A 21,082-nucleotide genomic window follows, 5' to 3' on the forward strand; every position below is an offset into this window, starting at 1 on the left:
CTTAAAATAGTGCCTGTACAGGGGTCCATGCCTGTATTTTATAGAGATGGGTGTGTGTTGTAATGTCCAGTAGATGGCAGGATTTCATTAGACACAAATACAGCAATTTATTTTGAGTTAAGTAGACCAGTGGAGTGTGTTAAATGTTGCCTTAATCATAAATGTTCATTTCAATTAATAATTCTAAAATATTAAAATGTTAATAGGTAATCTTTTTGCTTAGCTTTAGGATACAGACTGATGAAATAAGAAGATGCAGTAAAGATTTTGCACAAAAAACTTTTGTAAACTCTGTTGAAAAAACAGATAAAAAACAAAACAGCATAGCAGGCCACCAGCGTACTTTGTGTTCTGAATGCTGGTCCACAACACTGGTGTTCCAACAAGGCTTTTTCACTACAGTAATGTAACCAGAAAGACTTCCTTGGTTAACCAACATAACCAAAAAAAAAAACAACATGGCTGTGCTGGACCGACAACTAGACCAGCTCCAAACCAGCACTTACCAGTATAACTCAGCATGAGTATTGCACGCTGAATAAGCTGGTCTTTTTTTTTTTTTTTGGTTTTGTTTTTTAGCAGGGACGTAAGCTGTTTAATGAAAAGTTATTCAAGAAAACAAATGAATTAAATTAAGCAACATCAGACGAGCAAGAATGCTGTTCTTCCATATTTTAGCACGGCTGTGTTTTAGCCACAGGCACAAGGCCGCATTTAATTACAGCACAATTACAAGTGAGATATTGCAAATCTAGCGCAGAAACAGTGCAGAATCTAAAATATTTCTTCTTCATTTTAGACAACATTTCTTCTTTTTATTTTTTATTTTTTAAATGCTTAAACATTATTTCAAGGTTTAAGTTTGATTCTGAGATTTTGATATTTGAATGATGATTCAGTTTTTTGAGCCCACTGTATGGGGCATACTGGGGCTAGTTGTCAAGGGCTATGTAACTAAAAGGTTATGAGTCAAAAGGCCAGAGAGAAAATACAAAATATATTTTTTATTTTGGTTTCAAGCATCTAGGTCAAAACCATCTTAAATTAGAATAATTTATTTTAAAACTAAAATTCCTATATCATCTTTTTTTTTTCTTTTTCTTTTTTTTCTGCAGCTATAGTCTAAACACGTAAAGAGAACACAATCAAACCACACTGACATGTATTAAGACAAGAGTCAATGATATAATAAAGGTAGATTTAACCGAAAGGTTTAAATATGTTCTCAGGACAAGGGTACTTTTCATAAATTCAGCCACGGCTTGTCTATACAGGCAGTACAGACAGTGGCGGGGAAGTGACCCTCCAAAATATTTATCCACTTGAAAAAGTAGATCCATAATATAAACTTCAAAGAATGTAATTCAACCTGTTAATGTATTCAAAATAATGACATGTATTTAAAAGGGCTAAAAGTGTTTATTCCATTTTAGTAACTAGTTACTAGCATGTGTGACAGAGAATTAGCTGCCCACCAGAACTCCCCAGTCCCTCATTTTTCCAATAGAAATCTGTGCTGAAATATGGAAATGCAAAGAGCCCTAACTGAGACCCTGTTTATATCTGGTATAAAGATGCATTTTGGGTGATCCTAAATACAGGTCTTAATGGGGTCTAAAACATTTTGTGATCGGATCACAAAAACCTAATACGAAGGTAGTCAAAAATGCATGTGACCACATTGCATTTGAGGTGTAAACGCTAATCCATCCTGAAAGCGCCACCCCTCACCTGTCAATTAACCCCTGCACTAAAACAAGAATTTTCATTTTGCCGGTTATGAGCAGCTTTAAAAGGAAACAACCTTTGCCTTTTCTGACTTTGTTGCACTTTGATATCGTGCAGTAACACAGTAACATAGTGATTAATGTATGTCATCATGAAATCAGAGACCCTCCCCTATAAATCTGAACAGTGGTCATAGGAGATGCAATTAGCAACCAGGTCCAAACAGCGATGTGACTCGCCTAACCACACGTGATCGGATCACCAGAAACGCATGTTAAGATGTGTAGATTTTCTAAGATTATTATTCACGTCGGCACAAACGATGTCTGGCTTTGTCAGTTGGAGATCACTAAAGATAACGTTAAAGGTATGTGAACTTGCAAAAACGTAAAATGCACGTTGTGCATTTTGTAATATGCTCTGTTCCCCCTCCCTGCTTGTTGCAGTGATGAGATTTATGGTAGATTAGTCACTGAATGGCAGGATGTCTGAGTGGTGTCCGGAGAATAGCATAGGATTTATGGACAACTGGACGAGGTTTTGAGGCCAGACCTTGTTATAGAGAGACAGACTCCATCCCTCCAGGGATGGTGCCACTCTCTTCTCTAGTAATTTGGCTCATAGTCTAAATAGTGAAAGTAATTGACGAACTGAGGCCCAGGTCAAGAAGCGGACAGATTGGCTTAACCATCCGTCTGCAAGCTGCCTTGAGATGTCACACAGGTCACATAAACTACAACACATAGAGACTGTATCATCTAGATATCATATAGAGACCGTGTCTGTTCCCCGAACTACCAAACACAAAACACTTAAGTCATTCAGAAATTTTTTTATTGATGTCAAACTTGAAAGAATTTAAAAGATAAATATCATATAAAGTTAGGGCTACTTAACATTAAATTTCTTTCAACCAAAGCACTAATTGTAAATGAAGGTATAACAGATCATAGTTTGGATGTGCTCTGCTTGATTGAAACCTGGCTTAAATCGGATGAATATATTAGTTTAAATGAATCTACTCCCCCAGGATATTGTTATAAACATGAGCCTCGTCTGAAGGGTCGAGGAGGAGGTATTGCTACAATTTACAGTGATGTTCTTAGTGTCACTCAGAGGTCAGGATACAAGTTTAATTATTTTGAAGTGATAGTGCTTAATGTGACATTGTCTGATATAAATAAAAAAATCTCTATTCTCTTTTGCTCGTGCCACAGTATATAGATCTAGATCTAGTAGTTAGAGCTTTAATTGTTGGTGACTTCAACATTCACATAGATAATGAAAATGATACACTGTTCCTCGATATCGATAAATACTTATCCCAAAGCTTTGACTGCACCAGATATTCCATCGCAGCACAGTAGTAATGACTTGTAATTATGTCATCGTCTGCCACGGCACCTCAGAAGACAGTGTCTCATAGTATTCCCTACATGCAACTCCAGTCCTTAGCTGTTATAGGTCAGGAAGAGCTAACAAAACTTATCGAAACATCAAAAGCAACAACATGTATGCTAGACCCAAAACTAAGCTCCTAAAATAGCTTTCCTGTAATCTCAGAACCTTTTCTTAATATTATTAACTCCTCGCTATCTTTGACCCCATTTCAACTTGGAATTAAAATGCGTTTTTGGCGATCCGATCACATGTGGTCAGCGGTCTACATACAGGTCTAAATGGGGTCCAAAACATTTTATGATCAGATCACAAAAACCACACACGAATGTGGTCAAAAACGCATATGACCGCATCACATTTGATGTGTAAATGCTAATCCATCCTGAATGCGTCCCGGAAGCAGCTAAGCGCCATCCCTCATCAGTCAACCACTGCGCAAAAACATGAGTTTAAACTTCACAGGTTATGAGTGGCTTTTAAGGAAATAACTTAAAAAGCGGCTATATACAGAAGCATGAGAACTTCACTGATCTTTCAGATCAGTGTGTCTGAAATCAACATTCACGAACACTTAGGAGAAGCATGAACATTTGCAGCTCACTAAATCACAGCTTCATTAAAATAATGGATAATTCTGCTCAAAATGTTGCTTTTGTATTTAGATTAAATTTTAGCTGCATCTGGGAGAAATAGTGCACCGTTTTTTCCCCACAATTTCTTTGTCTTTTCTGACTTTGTCAGTGTGTTACTGCATGATAATAAACTGCAACAGAGTGATTGATGTATGTATCATGAAACAGAGTCCCTTCCCTCCAAATCTGATCACAAGTGGTCACAGGAGACGCATTTAAATGACCGGGTATAAACAGCGATGTGTCTCACCTGACCACATGTGATCAGATCACCCGAGATGCATCTTAATACCAGGTGTAAATGAGGTCTTTAGGACATGTCCCAAGAAACTTTAAACTGGCAGTTATCAAACCGCTTATCAAGAAACCACAGCTTGGTCCTGGAGAATTGGCTAATTACAGATCGATCTCAAATCTCCCATTTATGTCAAAAATAATAGAAAAGGTAGTGTCCTGCAAACTGTGTTCATTTTGACAGAGAAATGGTATTTGGAATAATTTCATTTAGGATTTAGGCCCCATCATAGTACAGAGATTGCGCTTATCACAATTTCAAATGACTTGCTCTTATACTGATCGCAGCTGCATCTCTCTTCTAGTGCTATTAGATCTTAGTCCTGCCTACGACACCATAGATCAAGACATTCTCTTGCATTTGTAGACAGGCATTAGCATGGTTTAGGTCCTATCTATCAGACTGCTACCACTTAGTTTGTGTAAATGAGAAGTTTTCAGATCAAGTAGAGGCAGGGGCATAGATTCCAGGAGGGAATCAAATAATCAAAATAAGCAAGTACAACCCCCCCAATATTTATACCATGATCAATGGAAACATGTACACGTTTCACGTTACAACCCCCTCAAAGTTCAAGCCAAATCTATGCCCTTGAGTAGAAGTAAAGTATGGAGTGCTACAGGGCTCAGTGTTAAGTCCTCTACTTTTCTAGTTGTATACTGTATGCTTCCCCTGAGAGACATTATCAGGAACCATAGAATTCACTGTTATGCTGATGATATTCAGCTTCATATTTCCTCGAGACCTGATGAAACTTCCCAATTTATCAAGTTAGCAGAGTGTATCAATGATATAAAAGACTGGATGGCTAGAAATGCCCTTCTGCTTAATTCTGACAAAACAGATTTGTTACTAATTATTGGACCAAAAACCTCAAAAAAATAAGATGCTAAAACAGAATTTCTCTCAATGGATGTACTTTTACATTATCGTCTACAATTAAGAACGTGGGTGTTATATTTCATAGCAATCTTTCCTATAAAAATAATTTCCAATGTTTGTAGAACAGCATTCTTCCACCTCAGATATATTGCTATGTTAGGACACATGCTCTCTTTTTCTGATTCCAAAAAACTAATTCATGTGTTCATGACCTTAAGACTAGATTATTTTAACTCATTGTTGGGAGGATGTCCTTCAGGTTCAATAAATAAGCTTCAACTTGTTAAAAATCAGTGTTGGTTTAGTTACTCTAAAAAAGTAATTAATTACTAACTACTAATTACATCTTCTACAGTGTAATTAGATTACTGTACTAATTACTCCATCTGAAAAGTAATTGCATTACTTATTACTAATTACTCTCTAAAACCCTTATCAACCTCGACCAGATGAAAAATACAAGGATAGACATGAAACTGTTCTTTTAATTCTTTCAAACAAATCATATAAAATCAAATAAATTATTCATGAACTGGCCAAAGAACTTAAGGGGGCAGCATTACATTTGAAAACTATTTTAACATTAGACATTACATTTTGATTTTAAATACACTATTGTTTTATATAGAATTGTTCTATAGTCTATACAGTATTTAACACAATTACATCAGAAGTAACTGTAATTAAACTACCGAAAAATAAAATTTCAATGAAAAAGTAATTTCATTACAGTAATGAATTACTTAGTAATGCATTACACCCAACGCTGTTAAAAATGCAGCAGCTAGAGTGCTGACTAGAACCAAATATGATCAAAGCCCAATTTTATCGTCACTACAATGGCTACCTATTAAGTTTCGTATACATTTTTAAATTCTGCTTATTATTTACAAAGCTTTGAATGGACTAAATCCTCAGTACTTAAGCAATCGTCTATCACGCTATAATCCTTCACTATGATTGCAAAATTCCAGCCTCTTGATAGTACCTAGAATCTCAAAATCCACAAAAGGAGGTAGATGCTTTTCCTATTTGGCTTCTAAACCATGGAATATCCTTCCTAGCATTGTTCAGGACTCAGACTGTCTTTGAAGTCCATCCCTAACTGAGTGAATTATCTTTAGTCATTATCATTAATCTTAAAGTTCATACAAAATCCTTTAGTTTTAAACATTGCCCACCAACATCTACCCTGTTTACTTACATAAAATAAGACTTGTGCTAAACATACATAACTAATTTTAACATTATATTCATTACAGAAAGAAAATTGTCAAGTAGGTGTGCACATCCAAAACCCAAGTTGGACAAATATGTTAAGGAGTGTCAAAAAAGGGGTAGATGTCCACACACTGAAATTAAAGCTCCAAACTTTATTACAAAAAAGCAACGTTTCAACCACATTGTGCCTGATGAAGACCTAACTGGTCGAAACATTGATTTTTTTGTAATAAAGTGTGAAGCTTTAATTTCAGTGTGCAGACAACTACTCATTATATTCATTATAGCCAGAGAGGAACTGCCTCCCCCCGCTGAATCTGGTTTCTCCCAAGGATATTTTTCTCCAAAAACTAACTTCTTTTGGAGTTGTGTTCCTTGCCACAGTCAGGGTCCAAAGACAAAAAATTTTAAGGCATGATTTTCAGTTGTGTTATTTAAACTGCTCAATGAGGGCTTTAAGACATTAAAGCAGCATTTTCTGTTACAGCATAACAATCTGTGAAGCTGCTTTTAAACAATGCGTGATGTGAAAAGCGCTATACAAATAAAAATGACTTGACTTAACATGACTTGCCTCCTTTATACATAGCCAATATCAGAAGTGAATCTGGGAACAGATGATTCATTCAAGGCAAACCACTAGTTGTATAACAATGGCATCATAGTCATATACAGACATCACAACAGACATTACAGGGGTTTCTCAAAACCATCTTTATTCTCATTTTACCCAGCTCACTTTAGGTACAAAAGTCATCATTATCTTAATCATCATCATCATCTTTTGCCAAATTTGGGATTATTTTCTTGTAGTGCAACGTCTCTTCCAAGTCACTCAAATCACATCATCATCTTAAGAGTTCAGTTCAAGACTTAACTGTCACACAGCAGGCTTGTGCAATACGTTCATTTTGGTAAAAAAAAAAGTAATTATAAAAAGAGAAATACATTTGTCTGTTATGTTAGATATCTGATTTGCATTCAACCTATGTTCACTCACTCATGCCAACAGCATACTGTGGACGTGTTAACCTTATTGTTAACTAACAGTGAGACACATAAAAACAGAATTACTGCAGTGATTGTTTCTAGAAGTGTATTTCTTTGAGTTTAATCTGATAAGATCTGGCTGGCTCTGGGACTATGAGCTTTATATATATGATGACGACCACTGAGGACTGCTTTCCATTTTTCCTAAAATGTGTTTTAAGTGCTGGACTTTGTCTTTTAAATTATTAGTATTAGTAGATAGATAGTACAATATACATTAGTTGTCATTAACATGAACAGTGAATTTGGAATTATGAAACAAACACTGGAGAAAGATTACAAGTGAACCAGGATTGTTAAAAACAGCTCATTTTTTATTTATTTTTCTGAGAAAAGACAGTCTTTTGTTTCCTTGTGGTGTATGTCAAACTGTAAAATGTTCATATTGTGTATATAACATCTATAAAAAATATCTGCAGTCTCAAAAAATACAGCCTCTTTCCTTTACACCGTAAATATCTTTATTCTGAAGTGCGTGTTTGTGTTCAGTCTTCACTTGCGCTGTCAGAGAGGAAACATTATTGACTCAAGCGTACTGTGCAAGCACGTGTTAATCTGACTAGAGAGGAAAAACTGTGGTCAGGGTCCACAACTAACTTTTTGCCAATTAAGAAAACTTACAGGCCATTAATATTTCTTAGCGGCAATGAAACTGTATTTCTCATTATTTGTTTTTATAAAAAAGTATAATTTTTTGTCCTTATGACAATGGAATTAAGCTGTTTTTTTTCTTGCATGTTTTTGACATCCCAGACAAACTTACGATGATAGAATTTCCACAGAGGTAAAAGTCGTTAGAAGACTCGAGACAGTTTGTGTATCTTTGGCCTGAAATATACTATATGCAATATACGCAAGTATACACGCAAGAATGTGAATGCAGATGTGTTTTTGTGTTAAGAAATGTGTTAGCGCAATTCATAACACCATGCAAGTTGTATTTTTAGCATTGCTGCAAGGGTTGTTACAGCAGGCATTAGCGCAAGCTAATCATCGTCTACGGCCAGTTTACTCTTTCAGCTACTGTTATGGTGAAGCAAAAGTTTAAGAGAATCTTGCAGAGCAAGTTAGTTGAAGCTAGTCGAACTCTCGACATGTTTATAGCTGGATAGATACCTGAATAGTAACACATTTAGTTTAATGGCAATGACATTTGAAGGTCACTCTATCGCCACCTTGAGTACTGAGGTTTGTTACTGCCACACAGGCCCATTGCCAAGGGTGGGCATTAGAGGGCAGTGCCCCCCAAATGACACACTGTGCCCCACTAAAGCAAGTAATGACAAATAAGTACATAACCTATGAAAGCAATTTCCTCTCTTGGTTTAATCATGCAAGCATTTGTACATTAAGCATTAGTTTCTCCCCAAAGGTAACTTTAAATCACACATTGTCATTTAACATAAAACTGCATATTAACACTATATGTAACATGAAACAGAATTGTAACCCCATTCTACTTATGAATGACAATTAATAGCATCCCCAAATAATACCCAAAATTGCACAGACCTACCTCATTAATTATTTGAATAGAACAGCCAATGGCCCCAATCGTAATCAACGACAGCAGGCCTTCCAATAATAATTTTGGCAGTGCTGTGTAATGATTTAGATTTGTTTTAAGAAAGAGGTTTAAAGAGACCACCATCAACAGAGTGCGAATCAGAGTGGAGACATAAGCGAGGTGATAGGAAGGAAGGAATCGTCATTGACAGAGCAGCAGGTGGGCATGCTCGCGATAACTAACAATAGTGTTGTTGTAATTGGTGTTGTTTTTATCGACAGTTTTCCTGAGCAACCACTGGGTGGCGCCATGATGACTCTAATTGCCTGTTTTCTGTTTCTGGTCTTAAGACACAATGTAAAAACTACCGAAACAAGCGATCCAGACAGAGAACAAAAACCATTTATGTTTTTTTTTGTTTTTTTTTAAATGAATTTCAGGTTCAACTTGTGCAGTTGTTGGCTGTCAAAACAACTCAAAGTAGTTAAAGTAGTTAATGATATCAACGTAACTAAACCCGGATCATTGCTTTTACCCACTCAGGTGAGGCACTGTCAATAAAAATGGTCATCTTGAGTCTGTGAAGTATCAGCACCATAGAGCCAAATATTTTTTGACAATTTTTTACAAATGTAGTACTTTAAACATCACATTACCCACTAAGAATATACGCAGATGCGAGTGAAAACACTGGATTTTTGTTTGTATGGTGTTATCAGATGTTTTATTATAAACGTGGTCTATTTCGATTATAACTACTGAGTGGGTTGACTTGTATTGTGGTATGGAAATGTTTTTGGTCTATCTCTGTGTCTCAGATCATAAAGAAGTGTGCCTCCCTAAGAAAAACGAAATGCCCATCGCTCTATATGTTCTGGCGACGGCCCTGCTGCCACATTCTGTACAAGAGGGCCGCACACATGCAATGTGTTGGCCAAGCATTCACATATGCGTTTGTGTCTGTTTCTGGCCTTTGATTTGATTAGCTCATGTCACTTACATCAGTAGTCATTTTCCATCCAAGTTACGAATTTAATTTTTTGTTCAAAATTGGAATGTCGCAAAAAACTATTTCCAAATAAAGCTGAGTTTCCAGCCCATGCATTTAAGAGAACAAAATCCTCTCTTCTTTAGGAATTGGCCCAAAATAGAAATGAAGTTGCAGCCACTGAGGCTCTTTATTTAAATGTAATAAATTACTTGTGGTTTAAAGCTCACAGAAAAACGTCTGGGAGTGAAAGCGTGTCACAGTTCTGGGAGGTAATAATAGACAATCATTTTGATGACAGACTTTGGCATTTCAGAATAACCAAAGCAACATTTCAGATGCTTTGTAATGATTTACATTAATTATATTCTCTGAGCAAATTATGTATTCACATGGCTTGTTGAAGATAAGTCACACAATTTAATGCACATCTAAATGTCTATATCAATTCCATAGGAATATTTTAAGTAAAAGTGCTTCCATTGTAGTTTATGCCCATGTCTTCTAATCGAATAAAAAAAAAAAAAAATACCCGCCTCATGTGAGTGAATACGTTTTTATTATTTTGGATATTTTATTTGCATCTTCAATTCGACTTCAGCCATGCAATGCTGCAGTTGCTAATAAAGTTATCATTCAGCTGCCGAGTTTTACTGACCAGCCAAAGCAAATTTTTCCTCGCATTTGGCGCTTGGCAAGGGTTAGTTTTGGACCCTGGCTATGACCTTTCACCCCCTCTACATGTCTCTCTCCCTCTCTCTGCTTACTCGTTGATTGTCTGTGCATTAACTTTGAGTCTGTGTAATATCTGGCATGTATGTGCTTATATGTGCAATCCAAAACATGTAAAACCACTGGAGCAATTCTATTTCTTACAAAAGGCATCACTATAACAAAACACTGATTGATTTTGCTGCGAAGTGCGAGTCTAAATGTTCATGTTATCTTTCAACAAAAAGAAAACAACCAGTTCTGTTGCTTCCTGTCAATCAGTAGAGGTATGTGAGATTCAAACTCTTTTGCAGCACATGAGGATGAAAGATTAAAAACTCAAAAACAAGAAAACCAGAACAGAAATGAAAACAGTTGAAACAGCATCACAGACACATCCGACGCAGGGGGTGACCACTGACCTTGTGTATTTGTGTGTGTGTGTGAATGAGAGTATGTGTGTTGTGTGTTCAGTTCTGAGTTTAACTGACAGCACTAACGGAGGTATAAATCGGCAAACTCATAGCACCAACAAGTTCAAGCAGAAGTTCACGCGCCTTGGATCTGTCGTGTGACAGACATGCAGAAAAATGAACCTGAACAGTGTTCCTTCGAAATCTGAGGCACAAAGACCGCCGGGCAGGTCAGCGGTTCTAGCAGAGTCAGGGTACAAAATCATGACCTAAGATTCCTCAGAGCAGCCCAATGCAGGTTCAGACAGGGTAAGATTTTTGTAAGGATGTTTTTTGGCCCCTTAATAGAGGCATCATGTGCTAACATTAGTGGCTGTAGGGTCTCAAGTGTGCTCTAGTGTGTGTTTCTGCCAACTTTCACTTTCTTAACAGGTTCCACAAGGGCTAAAGTCTGTGAAGATCATCTTTTGAGGTCATCAAACCCTTTTTGTGCTCTTATTCTGTGTATTCCTGGGAGTGCCTGTCTGTGTGTGCTGCTGCATTGTGAAGATCTGCTTGCCATTCAGGTTTACTGATAAAGAACTATGATTTTATTCAGAGGCATATGCATCATTGTAACTGATGTCATGCCGTTTAGAAATGCATATGTTCATACCCGCCACTTTTTGGGAATATAGCTCTGTTCCAAAACCTCCTGAGCTGCCTTGCTGGAGTTCTTATTAAATTGTTTAAGTATTAAGTACACTGTATGTTTAATTTAATTATCAACTTTGTCTCCAACTTTTCTCCTAAAATTCTAAAGGAGACATAAAATGAGACACAAATTTGATTTAATTGAGCTTTAAAGTTAATGGCGATAGCATATCGCAGTAGGGCTGGGCGATAGGACGATGTAATCGGATATTGACGATGTCTGACAAATATCCCGATTGCAACACTCATTGACAGACGATGATCGACAACATCGGGAAAATACAAAACAATAGAGCTGGCAAGTTGCCAAATATACAAAATATCAGCACAGCGTTTGAAATTAGCACCCGTCAAATGCGGTTAGCCTGTATCATGCACATGGCAGGCAGTTTTCCTCATCTACCCGCCACTGTGGCTGGCTAATTGTAAGACGTCTCGTAGTGACACATGACAAGAAGTGCTGTTAGACACAAAGACATGCTCTTGAAGAAACACACCTTTTTATATTTTTAAGAACAGACAAATGAAAAGCCGTTAATGCTCATGTCTGATTCGCAAACGTGTCTCCTGGAACAAAACGCATGTAAAGAGTTTTCACTCTTTCTTTTCTTTTCTTTTCCAGTTGTCTGAAAACTGTTTGCAGTTGACCTCAGACCATCTAAGGAGGTGCTCGAAGTTTAGTTCATATTATTTCTACGGAGCTGTTCGTGCTTAATATGGATTGTGAACGCAACTCTGCAGGTTCACTTTATAGCCTTTACTTGTGTGATTAACTCATAAAATAATACAAAAACACGTCCACCTTGAACCAAAAATGGATTTATATTTAAATTATTATTATTATCATGTTTACATTTACAATTGTCTTTAGATCTTAATATGTTCCAGATATCAGTAATTTTCCATCTGTTGTCGTAGACGTATACTTGCATGACGGCAAATGGAAGGGTGGTTATATATGATTTTTTGACCACTTTGTTATTTTAATTGCTTATTAATTCTGTTTGATAAATATCTTCGGTTTTAGTTCTTCATGTTTCAACCAATTAATTTAATTTTTCAAAGCAAAATCAATAAAGCAAGAATATTCACCAATCCCTTGGCCGGGGGTTTGACGATGCAATCAGATATCGCAATATTTTTTTTGAAAGGTATCGTGAACATATTTCTTAGATATCGCCCAGCCGTACAGCGCTGATTGATGAGAAATGTATTTTGTTTGCAGACTGCAAATCTGAGCACAGTGTGAGACAATGTTCTGAAACTCCAGTGGAAATATATACAGGATTACTCTGAAAAGCAAGAGACTTCAGCAAGTCTCTATTTGCTTTCCATCTGATCTCATTGCAATCTAGGAGAAACAATGGAGATATTAAAAAAATCTCATTTGTGATTTTTGTTTTTGTTTTTTGTCCTACAGGTGTTTTAATAAGACCTAGTCTATGTAGGCAGCTCACTAGGTTTTGGAATAATTAGCACTTAGGCTTTTATATCAGGGTTCCCACCTCTTTTGACCAGTGAAAACTTTTCCAGTCTTTCATGATTACTGGACATTTATGACATGATATCGTTTTTTTATTTATTTTTATTTTTTTATTCTATATAAATTGCACTCACGAAGAACAATTTCTAGCCAATTAAATATTTTAGAACTGAGCATAACCAAAAATTGACATGTCCAGTTATGGAAATTACCATTTTTAAATGGTTATTTTCTAATATTTCTAGGATTTCCATGACTGTGGGTACCCTGAAATATGTGCCCCCCACTTTTCAAATTGTTCATACTCCACTGATTTTCTTTATCTTGGCAGACGAAAAGACCATTAGACCCACAGATAAGGGAAGTGAACGTTGAAGAAAAGAGGAGTATTGCTTTCCTCCTTTGCAGTGTGCTGTTATTTGTTGTTTTTTTCGGAGGCCTGATGTGACACTGATTTCTACTCGACATTAAACCCTACGAATGCACAGTTCATACATCTTAGAGAAGCCGCATAAAAGACCATGATCACAAATAAAACAATTTTACATTGAAAAAAAAAAAAAATAATAATAAACTTGAGAAACCAAAAGGTGAATTTTTACAAGAATTTTTTTTTTTTTTAAATGCTATTCACATGTACCCGCTTTGTAAAAGGAATGGTTGTGTTCAAATGAGGCCAGAGAGCTACTCCTAAAATTATGGAATGAAACAATGCTCAGTAGTGCTAGAATAGAGTCATGTGACCAGGAACAGGGCGACAGAGTTCGATGGGAGGTCGGATCTGTGGAGGTTGGTGTTGACGGAGCAGCTTGGCCTCATTGGTTGGCCATCAGTCTTCGAACACTTCCAGAAAGAGGGGTGGAAACAGCTCTGTGGGACACTCCACCTTCATATGCAGGAACCGGCTGGCGTGGCAGGCACCAATCATGCGCAGATCCGTCACCTTCATCAGAAGCTTGGGCCAGAAATGTGCCACCTTGTGCTTCCGGTAGTTGATGTAGTGTTCAAAGGCCAAGAGGAACTCCTCCTGACAGCGCTCGATCCGTTCCACGCTCGTTAAACCTGGACGATCTGGATCAAACATACAGAGAGAGAGGTAGAGATAGAAGTTTCATTTCCAAACAAATTCAAACATCAACAACAAAATAATCCCATAGAATTTCATTTAAGGAGGGATGTGAGCCTTATCTAGTGACCAGAATATTATTGATACTTGAGGCTGGGCTCTTTTGACTTAGAGGCAGTAAGGATCCGCCTAGGAACCACTTAGAAAACCTTAGCAACCACCTAACACCCCCCAGAACACACTGAAAACCACTCACAACACCTTAGCAATGGATTAGCAAATACTAGCAAGTTGTTAGGCCAACTCCAACATCATGATGCTGAGTTTTGCCTAAGTAAGCACCAAATGAGTTTAAAAGAGTTTTGCATAAATGTTCAGTTAACAAAAGCTCCAATGTGAATACTTTAGCTAATTTAATTATTCAGCTACCAATAATAGTGTACTCTGTAGATCTGTTGAATGCAATTTACCATATTTACATCCATTCCATAGACTTTCTTCCACACTTTTCACAGAAAACATAAAAAAGGATGGGAAACACTCAGTGTGTCTGACTGTTCAAATCTAAACAAGTTTGTTTCTGCACTATCAATAATGGCTGATGTGCTGTAACCTGAGATACATTAAATAAAAAATACATAGAAAAAGCCTAAACTTTCCTCTTTCTCTCTTCAACCCAGATGAACTTCAGGACACTACTTAATACCCAATTAATGACCAAGAAATTGCTTTATCGTTATTGATTGGCTCCAGCCAGCTGCAACACTGGACAATCTGTTCAGATGGGCAGAAATCGATAACAGGTTAGACACGAGCCCGGTGACAAGAGGACGTGGTCACTGAAGTCTTTAACTATTGATTGGGTTAATCAGAGTTAAAGTGTAATCCTGTGTTAATAACGTTATTAAGTGGTTTCCTCCCAGTGGTCCAAGTAATCCTGCGTAATAACCACTGAAGAAGATGAGCTGAAAACTGGCCTGATAGCTTTAAACACACTACTGCTGAAAGTCAAGAGCTGTATTGACAGCTGGAGTTCATCGCTCATGGAGGACAGCAGAGGAGGGGCTCAAAGGGTTCAAAAGCTAATTTTTTTTCATGGCATTTACGTTTAAAGTAGTCAGAGTAGTTGTACACCATTCTTTATTACATCAATGACATATATGCCCTTCTCCTTGACTGCATTTAATATACAAATATATTCTGATAGGGTACAACGGGGCTAAAGGCACCCCATAAAGAAATTTTGCTTTTTTCTGGTCACAAAATGTATCAAGGTAAAAAAAACAAATATGTATTTTTATGGATCATTGATGGAGCAACATAATTTGTGTGAAAAGAAATAATAATGGAAGGTTGTTTCGATTAAAATTCAGTTACCCACACTTGAGGTATAAAGGGGTTTAAAGTGATATCGTGTAGATACCGGGCCAGTAGATATAGGGAACAATTTGTAAACTAATGCAAATAATTTTGAGACAGCAAGATGCTTTTTTGAATAACAAATTAAGATGATGCTTACTCATAATAATTACTTCAGAAAAACGTCAAGCATTTCCTGTTCATTTCAAACACATCTGACATTTTATTACATCTCAAGTATTCTATAAACAAGCCAATCTCTATTATGATTGGATGAGTCAATGTGAGTCCGCTTTTCATGACAAATCTATTCGCCACACTTCAAAAAACAATGTGTTTAATAAGGGCCTTTAGACCCTGCAACAGGGGGCTTTTCACCCCAAATACAGTTATTGAAAAATGTTTGATTTAATGACAAAACAAATGATAAATAAGTATTTTGTCTCAAAGAAATATGTTAATTTCAGGGATTTTCATTAGCCACATAAATTTGCAACATTTTAAAAATAATAAAAATTAGATCAAATTGCCTCATAATCAAACTTTAGACACCACACACAAAGATCTCATGGAACAGGAATATTTTCCAGTGTATAGTGACAAACAGGTGTTTAGGACAGTGCTGTGGTACTTTTTGTTGCTATTTAGTGTTTTGGGAGAAAATAAAAGCAATGGAGCCTTTTACCCCGTGGATCTTTTAGCCTTGTTATACCCCATACCCAAACCTACAGACAGAAATTAAAATCTGCTAAACCTGTATTAAGGACTGTAAGGAGATGGACCAACGAAGCAGAGCTGGAACTACAAGCCTGCTTTGACTGCACTGATTGGAGTGTTTTTGAGGCTGCAGACACCAATCTGGATGAGCTCACAGATACTGTTACATCAATATCAGTTTTTGTGAGGATATGTGCATTCCTACTAGGACTTACTTAACATTTAACAACGACAAATCATGGTTTACAGCGGAATTCAGGCAGCTTCGTCAGGCCAAAGAGGATGCTTACAGAGTTGGGGATAAAGTCTTGTACAATCAGGCCAGGAACACACTGAATAAGGGAATCAGAGTGGCTAAAAGAAGATACTCTGAGAAGCTCAAAAACAAGTTTTCAGCTAACGACCCTGCATCAGTGTGGAGTGGCGTGAAACAACTTACGAATTACAGGACTCCTGCCCCCAACCCTGTGGTGGACCAACAACTGGCTGACGACCTGAATGTGTTCTACTGTAGATTTGAAAGGCCCAATCTCACACCCCACACCCACTCTGACCTTCACTTCACACAAACACCAACACCTCCTGCAACCCCCCTCCTCCCCCCTCCTGCTACTCAACCTGCACTTAAGATCTGTGAAGATGATGTGAGCCGCATCTTTCGACAACAAAGGATAAGGAAATCACAGGGCCCAGATGGCATTTCACCTGCATGTCTTAGATCCTGTGCTAACCAGCTGGCCCCCATCTTCACACAGATCTTCAATAGATCACTGGAGCAGTGTGAAGTCCCATGCTGCTTCAAACATTCCACTATCATTCCTATCCCAAAGAAACCAAAAATCACAGGACTTAATGACTACAGACCTGTCGCCCTGACGTCTGTGGTCATGAAATAATTTGAGAGACTGTGTTGGCCCACCTGAAGAACATCACTGGACCCTTTCTAGATCCCCTTCAATTTGCTTATCGAGCAAACAGGTCTGTGGATGATGCAGTCAACATGGGACACAATACTGACCCCCCTCACCATTCTAAACAGCACTGTGCCAGCAGTGGAGTCATTCAGGTTCCTGGGCACTACCATCTCACAGGACCTGAAGTGGGAGACCCACATTGACTCCATTGTGAAAAAGGCCTAGCAGAGGTTGTACTTTCTTTGCCAGCTGAGGAAATTCAACCTGCCACAGGCGCTGCTGATACAGTTCTACTCAGCAGTCATTGAGTCTGTCCTCTGCACTTCAATAACTGTCTGGTTTGGTTCAGCTACGAAATCAGACATCAGAAGACTACAATGGACAGTTCGGATTGCTGAGAGGATTATTGGTTGCCCACTGCCCCCCCTTCAAGAACTATACACTTCCAGATTGAGGAAAAAGGCTGGAAAAATCACTCTGGACCCCACTCACCCTGCCCACTACCTTTTTGAACTGTTGCCTTCTGGCTGACGCTTCAGAGCTCTGAGCACCAGAACCGCCAGGCACAGGAACAGTTTTTTTCCCTCAGGCTATCCATCTCATGAACAGTTAAATTGCCCCATTGAGCAATAACTATGTGCAATACAGAGTTTAGTCTTTTTTATATTTATCCAACACATCCAACCTCTTCTGCCATTTCATTCCTCTGAAAAAAAACAAAAAAACATTTGCACTGTACATAACAGATTTGTATTTACACTGTACATAACAGATTTGTATTTACACTGTACATAACAGATTGTATTTGATTTGCACTACCCATGTGTATGTGTGTATGTGTGTGTCTGTACGTATGTGCATAATTATTTTTTATTTTTTATTATTATCTATGTCTTGCTGCTGTTTTGTATTGTTGTGTACTGGAAGCTCCTGTCACCTAGACAAATTCCTTGTATGTGTAAGCATACTTGGCAATAAAGCTCATTCTGATTCTGATTCTGATTCTGATTTATCAGAGTTAGTCAAATTTCAGTTTTGTATCCGCAATACTCTTTTCACCAGGGCTGTTTCTGAGCATATGGGGGCCCAAAGCAAAATCCTACTGGGAGGCCCGCCCTCAAACCTCCCACAACTACCCCACCCACCCACCGGATTGTTACATTTTCCTTTGGGGCCACAAGGGGGCTCCCTATACATATAAGTCTAATTGAGCCATAACGGATGACTGAGTCTTACTCGCAGCTTTTAGTAACACTTTGCTTTGTGGGGCCCACTGGTGGCTCTGGGGCAGCTTATAGCTAGAAACGGCCCAAATTTTCACAGACTGTGATAAAACGTATTGCACCTTATTTAGCAGCGTAAATCAAGAAAACTTTTTTTGGTTGCAATTATTAAACTATTTAGTGTAAATTTATAACATTATGTTTAGTGTTATCTTACCCTGGAATTAGTTTTAAAAAACGAGTTTACCACAGATGCAGTTAGGTTTCAAATTCAGCTGCTGAGAGAGTGACTGTAATTTTGCCATATTTTCTCTTCTGATGGTCGTAATCCAGTGCTCTCTGTTTTTTTCTTCATTTGAAAAGAAGTGAAAATGTAATAGTGGCATTTTTCTTTTGATGTTGGAGTAACTGTGTAAGCAAAAATTATACTTGCCATGGCAAAACACGGAAGTGTGAAAAGGGTCCATATTCCAGTTTCTAAAAATCTGAATAAGACAGCTGGCATATGCCTGCATCATGTAAACACCTTATTTGGAATAACTATGTAACGGAATATTCATTTATTTGCATGTCCATACAAAAATAATTCTGGAACCTGAGGCGACAGGCAGATGTTAAGAGGAGAAATATTCACACAAATATAATATATAATTAATATATATCATATAAAATATATTAATATATTATATAAGAATGTAGTCATATTTCTATTTTGTATGCACAATGTAACCACGTTGAACCCATTGTTAAGTAGGGATGTCCCGATACCGGTACAGGAACTGGGTCCGATACCATGCTCATGTACTGGTACTTGTGCTCATAAAAATACTCAGATACCAAAAACCTGTACCATCTGACGTACGAATGCCATTCTATAAATATTCAGCGCACAAATTAAAATCACATTATGTCCTAGTGACATTATTAAATGATTAAAAGGCTGCGATTTAATCAGATAAATATATAGTTTGCACGTGTTGCATGCTTCAAATGCGAGCGCTTGTGAATCTGTGGAGCCGATGTTGTGCTGACACCGGCTGCATTTAGAGCTCTTTGGCTCATACACGGAAAACACCTTCATGAGCATCACACGCTCTGTTTATAGCAGATGACAGTGAGCAGAGCGCTAATTCACTTTGTAAAGAGAGACACATATAGACTACATATTTATTTGTAATTTTTTATGGAATTAAAAAACAAAAACAAAAAACAAACATCGGCGAGTACCAAAAAGGAAGTATCAGTACTAGTACTCGTTCTCAAAACAAAAATGGTATCGGGACATCCCTACTTAAAAGCAAATATAACAGTTTCTATAAATCTGAATAAGACAGCTGGCATATGTCTGCATTCTGGATCATGTAAACACCTCATTCGGAATATTCATTTATTTGCATGTCCATACAAAAATAATTCCAGAATCTACAGTATGAGATGAAAGGCAGTTGTTGAGTAAAAGAGCAGGAGATTTTTGACAAATATAAAAAATGAGCATAAATAAATATACAGATGGTCAAAAGCACTGTAATATCCTCATATCTAAAAAAGTTTGTGATATAGTCAAATAGGCTGGTTTTGCATACACATATTTTACTCTAATGCGAAGGACATGAATAATCAATGACTCGATTAAATTTCTGTCTTATGTCTTATTTAGAATAAGCTGATTACTATCTACACAGGAATATACCAATAGCTGTACACTCTATGGAACATGTTAACTTCTCTTTAGATGTAAATGCTTATCCAGAATATGGACTTTAATCAGAAAATGATGTCTAAGTGGAGAGTGTTTCAGGACTGAAGATGACACTCACCGGATGAGAGGAGAATAATGGCTTGCAGTAATGCCACCTCCGAATCATCCAGGTTGAAGGAGGATAATGAGACGCCCAGATCAAATATGGCATCCGAGACCACACCCAGTCCCCCGTTCTTGAGCTGCCCCCGTGTGACAGCCATCTCTCCATTTAGAGTCAGGGTCTCACTCTCAGGATCATAACGTACGGCTGCTCGTAGAGACATTATCTCCATACAGCAACCCTTCAGCAAGATGATCTGGTCTTCACAGGGCAGCTAAACAAACACATCACACAATAATCCTGATAAATAACTCAATCATGAAAAAAATATTTCTGTTTATCCAACTATAAATCTCACTATGGCCTACTGAAATTTGCCAGTTGCCAAAGTTAAATGAACCATCCAAAAGAAAATGAGTTGGTTCACAATACAAAGTTAGCAGCATCACTACTTTTAGTTAACCCCTTTCTTGTTTAACAAGAGGCCATCATTCTTACCTCACAGAACATGGGCAGCTTTTTGGCAAAATCCACGACACGAGTGATAGCGGGGGTGATAATTTTTGTAAACTGACTGAAGGCTTCTATGTCCACTTTGCTTCCCTCTGGGGCATTGACGATGGGTGCTGAACCGATGTCCTCCGGCTGCAACGACAGGAAGGGGAGGGGCAGCGTGCTCAATAACAGACACTCACAAGATAAGGCACAATCACATAGACGAAGGTGTGACACAGCAAATCCTCATTCCCCTCTAAAGCACAAAGAAGGCCAGAGTTACAGCAAGAAACGTCAATGAAACAAGAGTGAAGCCCAGTTATTAAGAGGGAGAAGAGGAAAGAAGGGAAACATAAACGAGTGTGAGATGAGAGTGGAGCAGAGAAGCGCTCTTTGATATCTCCTTCTGCTGGGCAGCTCTTTGACTAGGGTTATCCACTGATGTTGGGATGTTTAAAAAAAAAAAAAAAAGACTTGTGCCCTTCTGACCAGAAAAATGTGA

General features: G+C 37.7%; 1 protein-coding gene across 7 annotated transcripts in view; it reads right to left on the reverse strand.

Annotated features, from left to right (window-relative positions):
- Window positions 1-8,511: 8,511 nt before the first annotated feature.
- The window catches only part of thrb (thyroid hormone receptor beta), a 219,338-nt gene continuing 206,767 nt past the window's right edge, over window positions 8,512-21,082 (reverse strand). For all 7 annotated transcript variants that reach the window (XM_051663222.1, XM_051663219.1, XM_051663220.1 and 4 more), the window contains 3 exons: window positions 20,584-20,730; window positions 20,101-20,359; window positions 8,512-14,075 (listed from right to left, as the gene is read on the reverse strand). In XM_051663222.1, the coding sequence (XP_051519182.1) occupies window positions 13,834-14,075; window positions 20,101-20,359; window positions 20,584-20,730 (648 nt within the window). In that variant the 3' untranslated portion in view covers window positions 8,512-13,833. The remainder of the gene's footprint in view (window positions 14,076-20,100; window positions 20,360-20,583; window positions 20,731-21,082) is intronic.

This window comes from Myxocyprinus asiaticus, chromosome 30, assembly GCF_019703515.2.
Source record: "Myxocyprinus asiaticus isolate MX2 ecotype Aquarium Trade chromosome 30, UBuf_Myxa_2, whole genome shotgun sequence".
In the NCBI taxonomy this organism is placed as follows: domain Eukaryota; kingdom Metazoa; phylum Chordata; class Actinopteri; order Cypriniformes; family Catostomidae; genus Myxocyprinus; species Myxocyprinus asiaticus.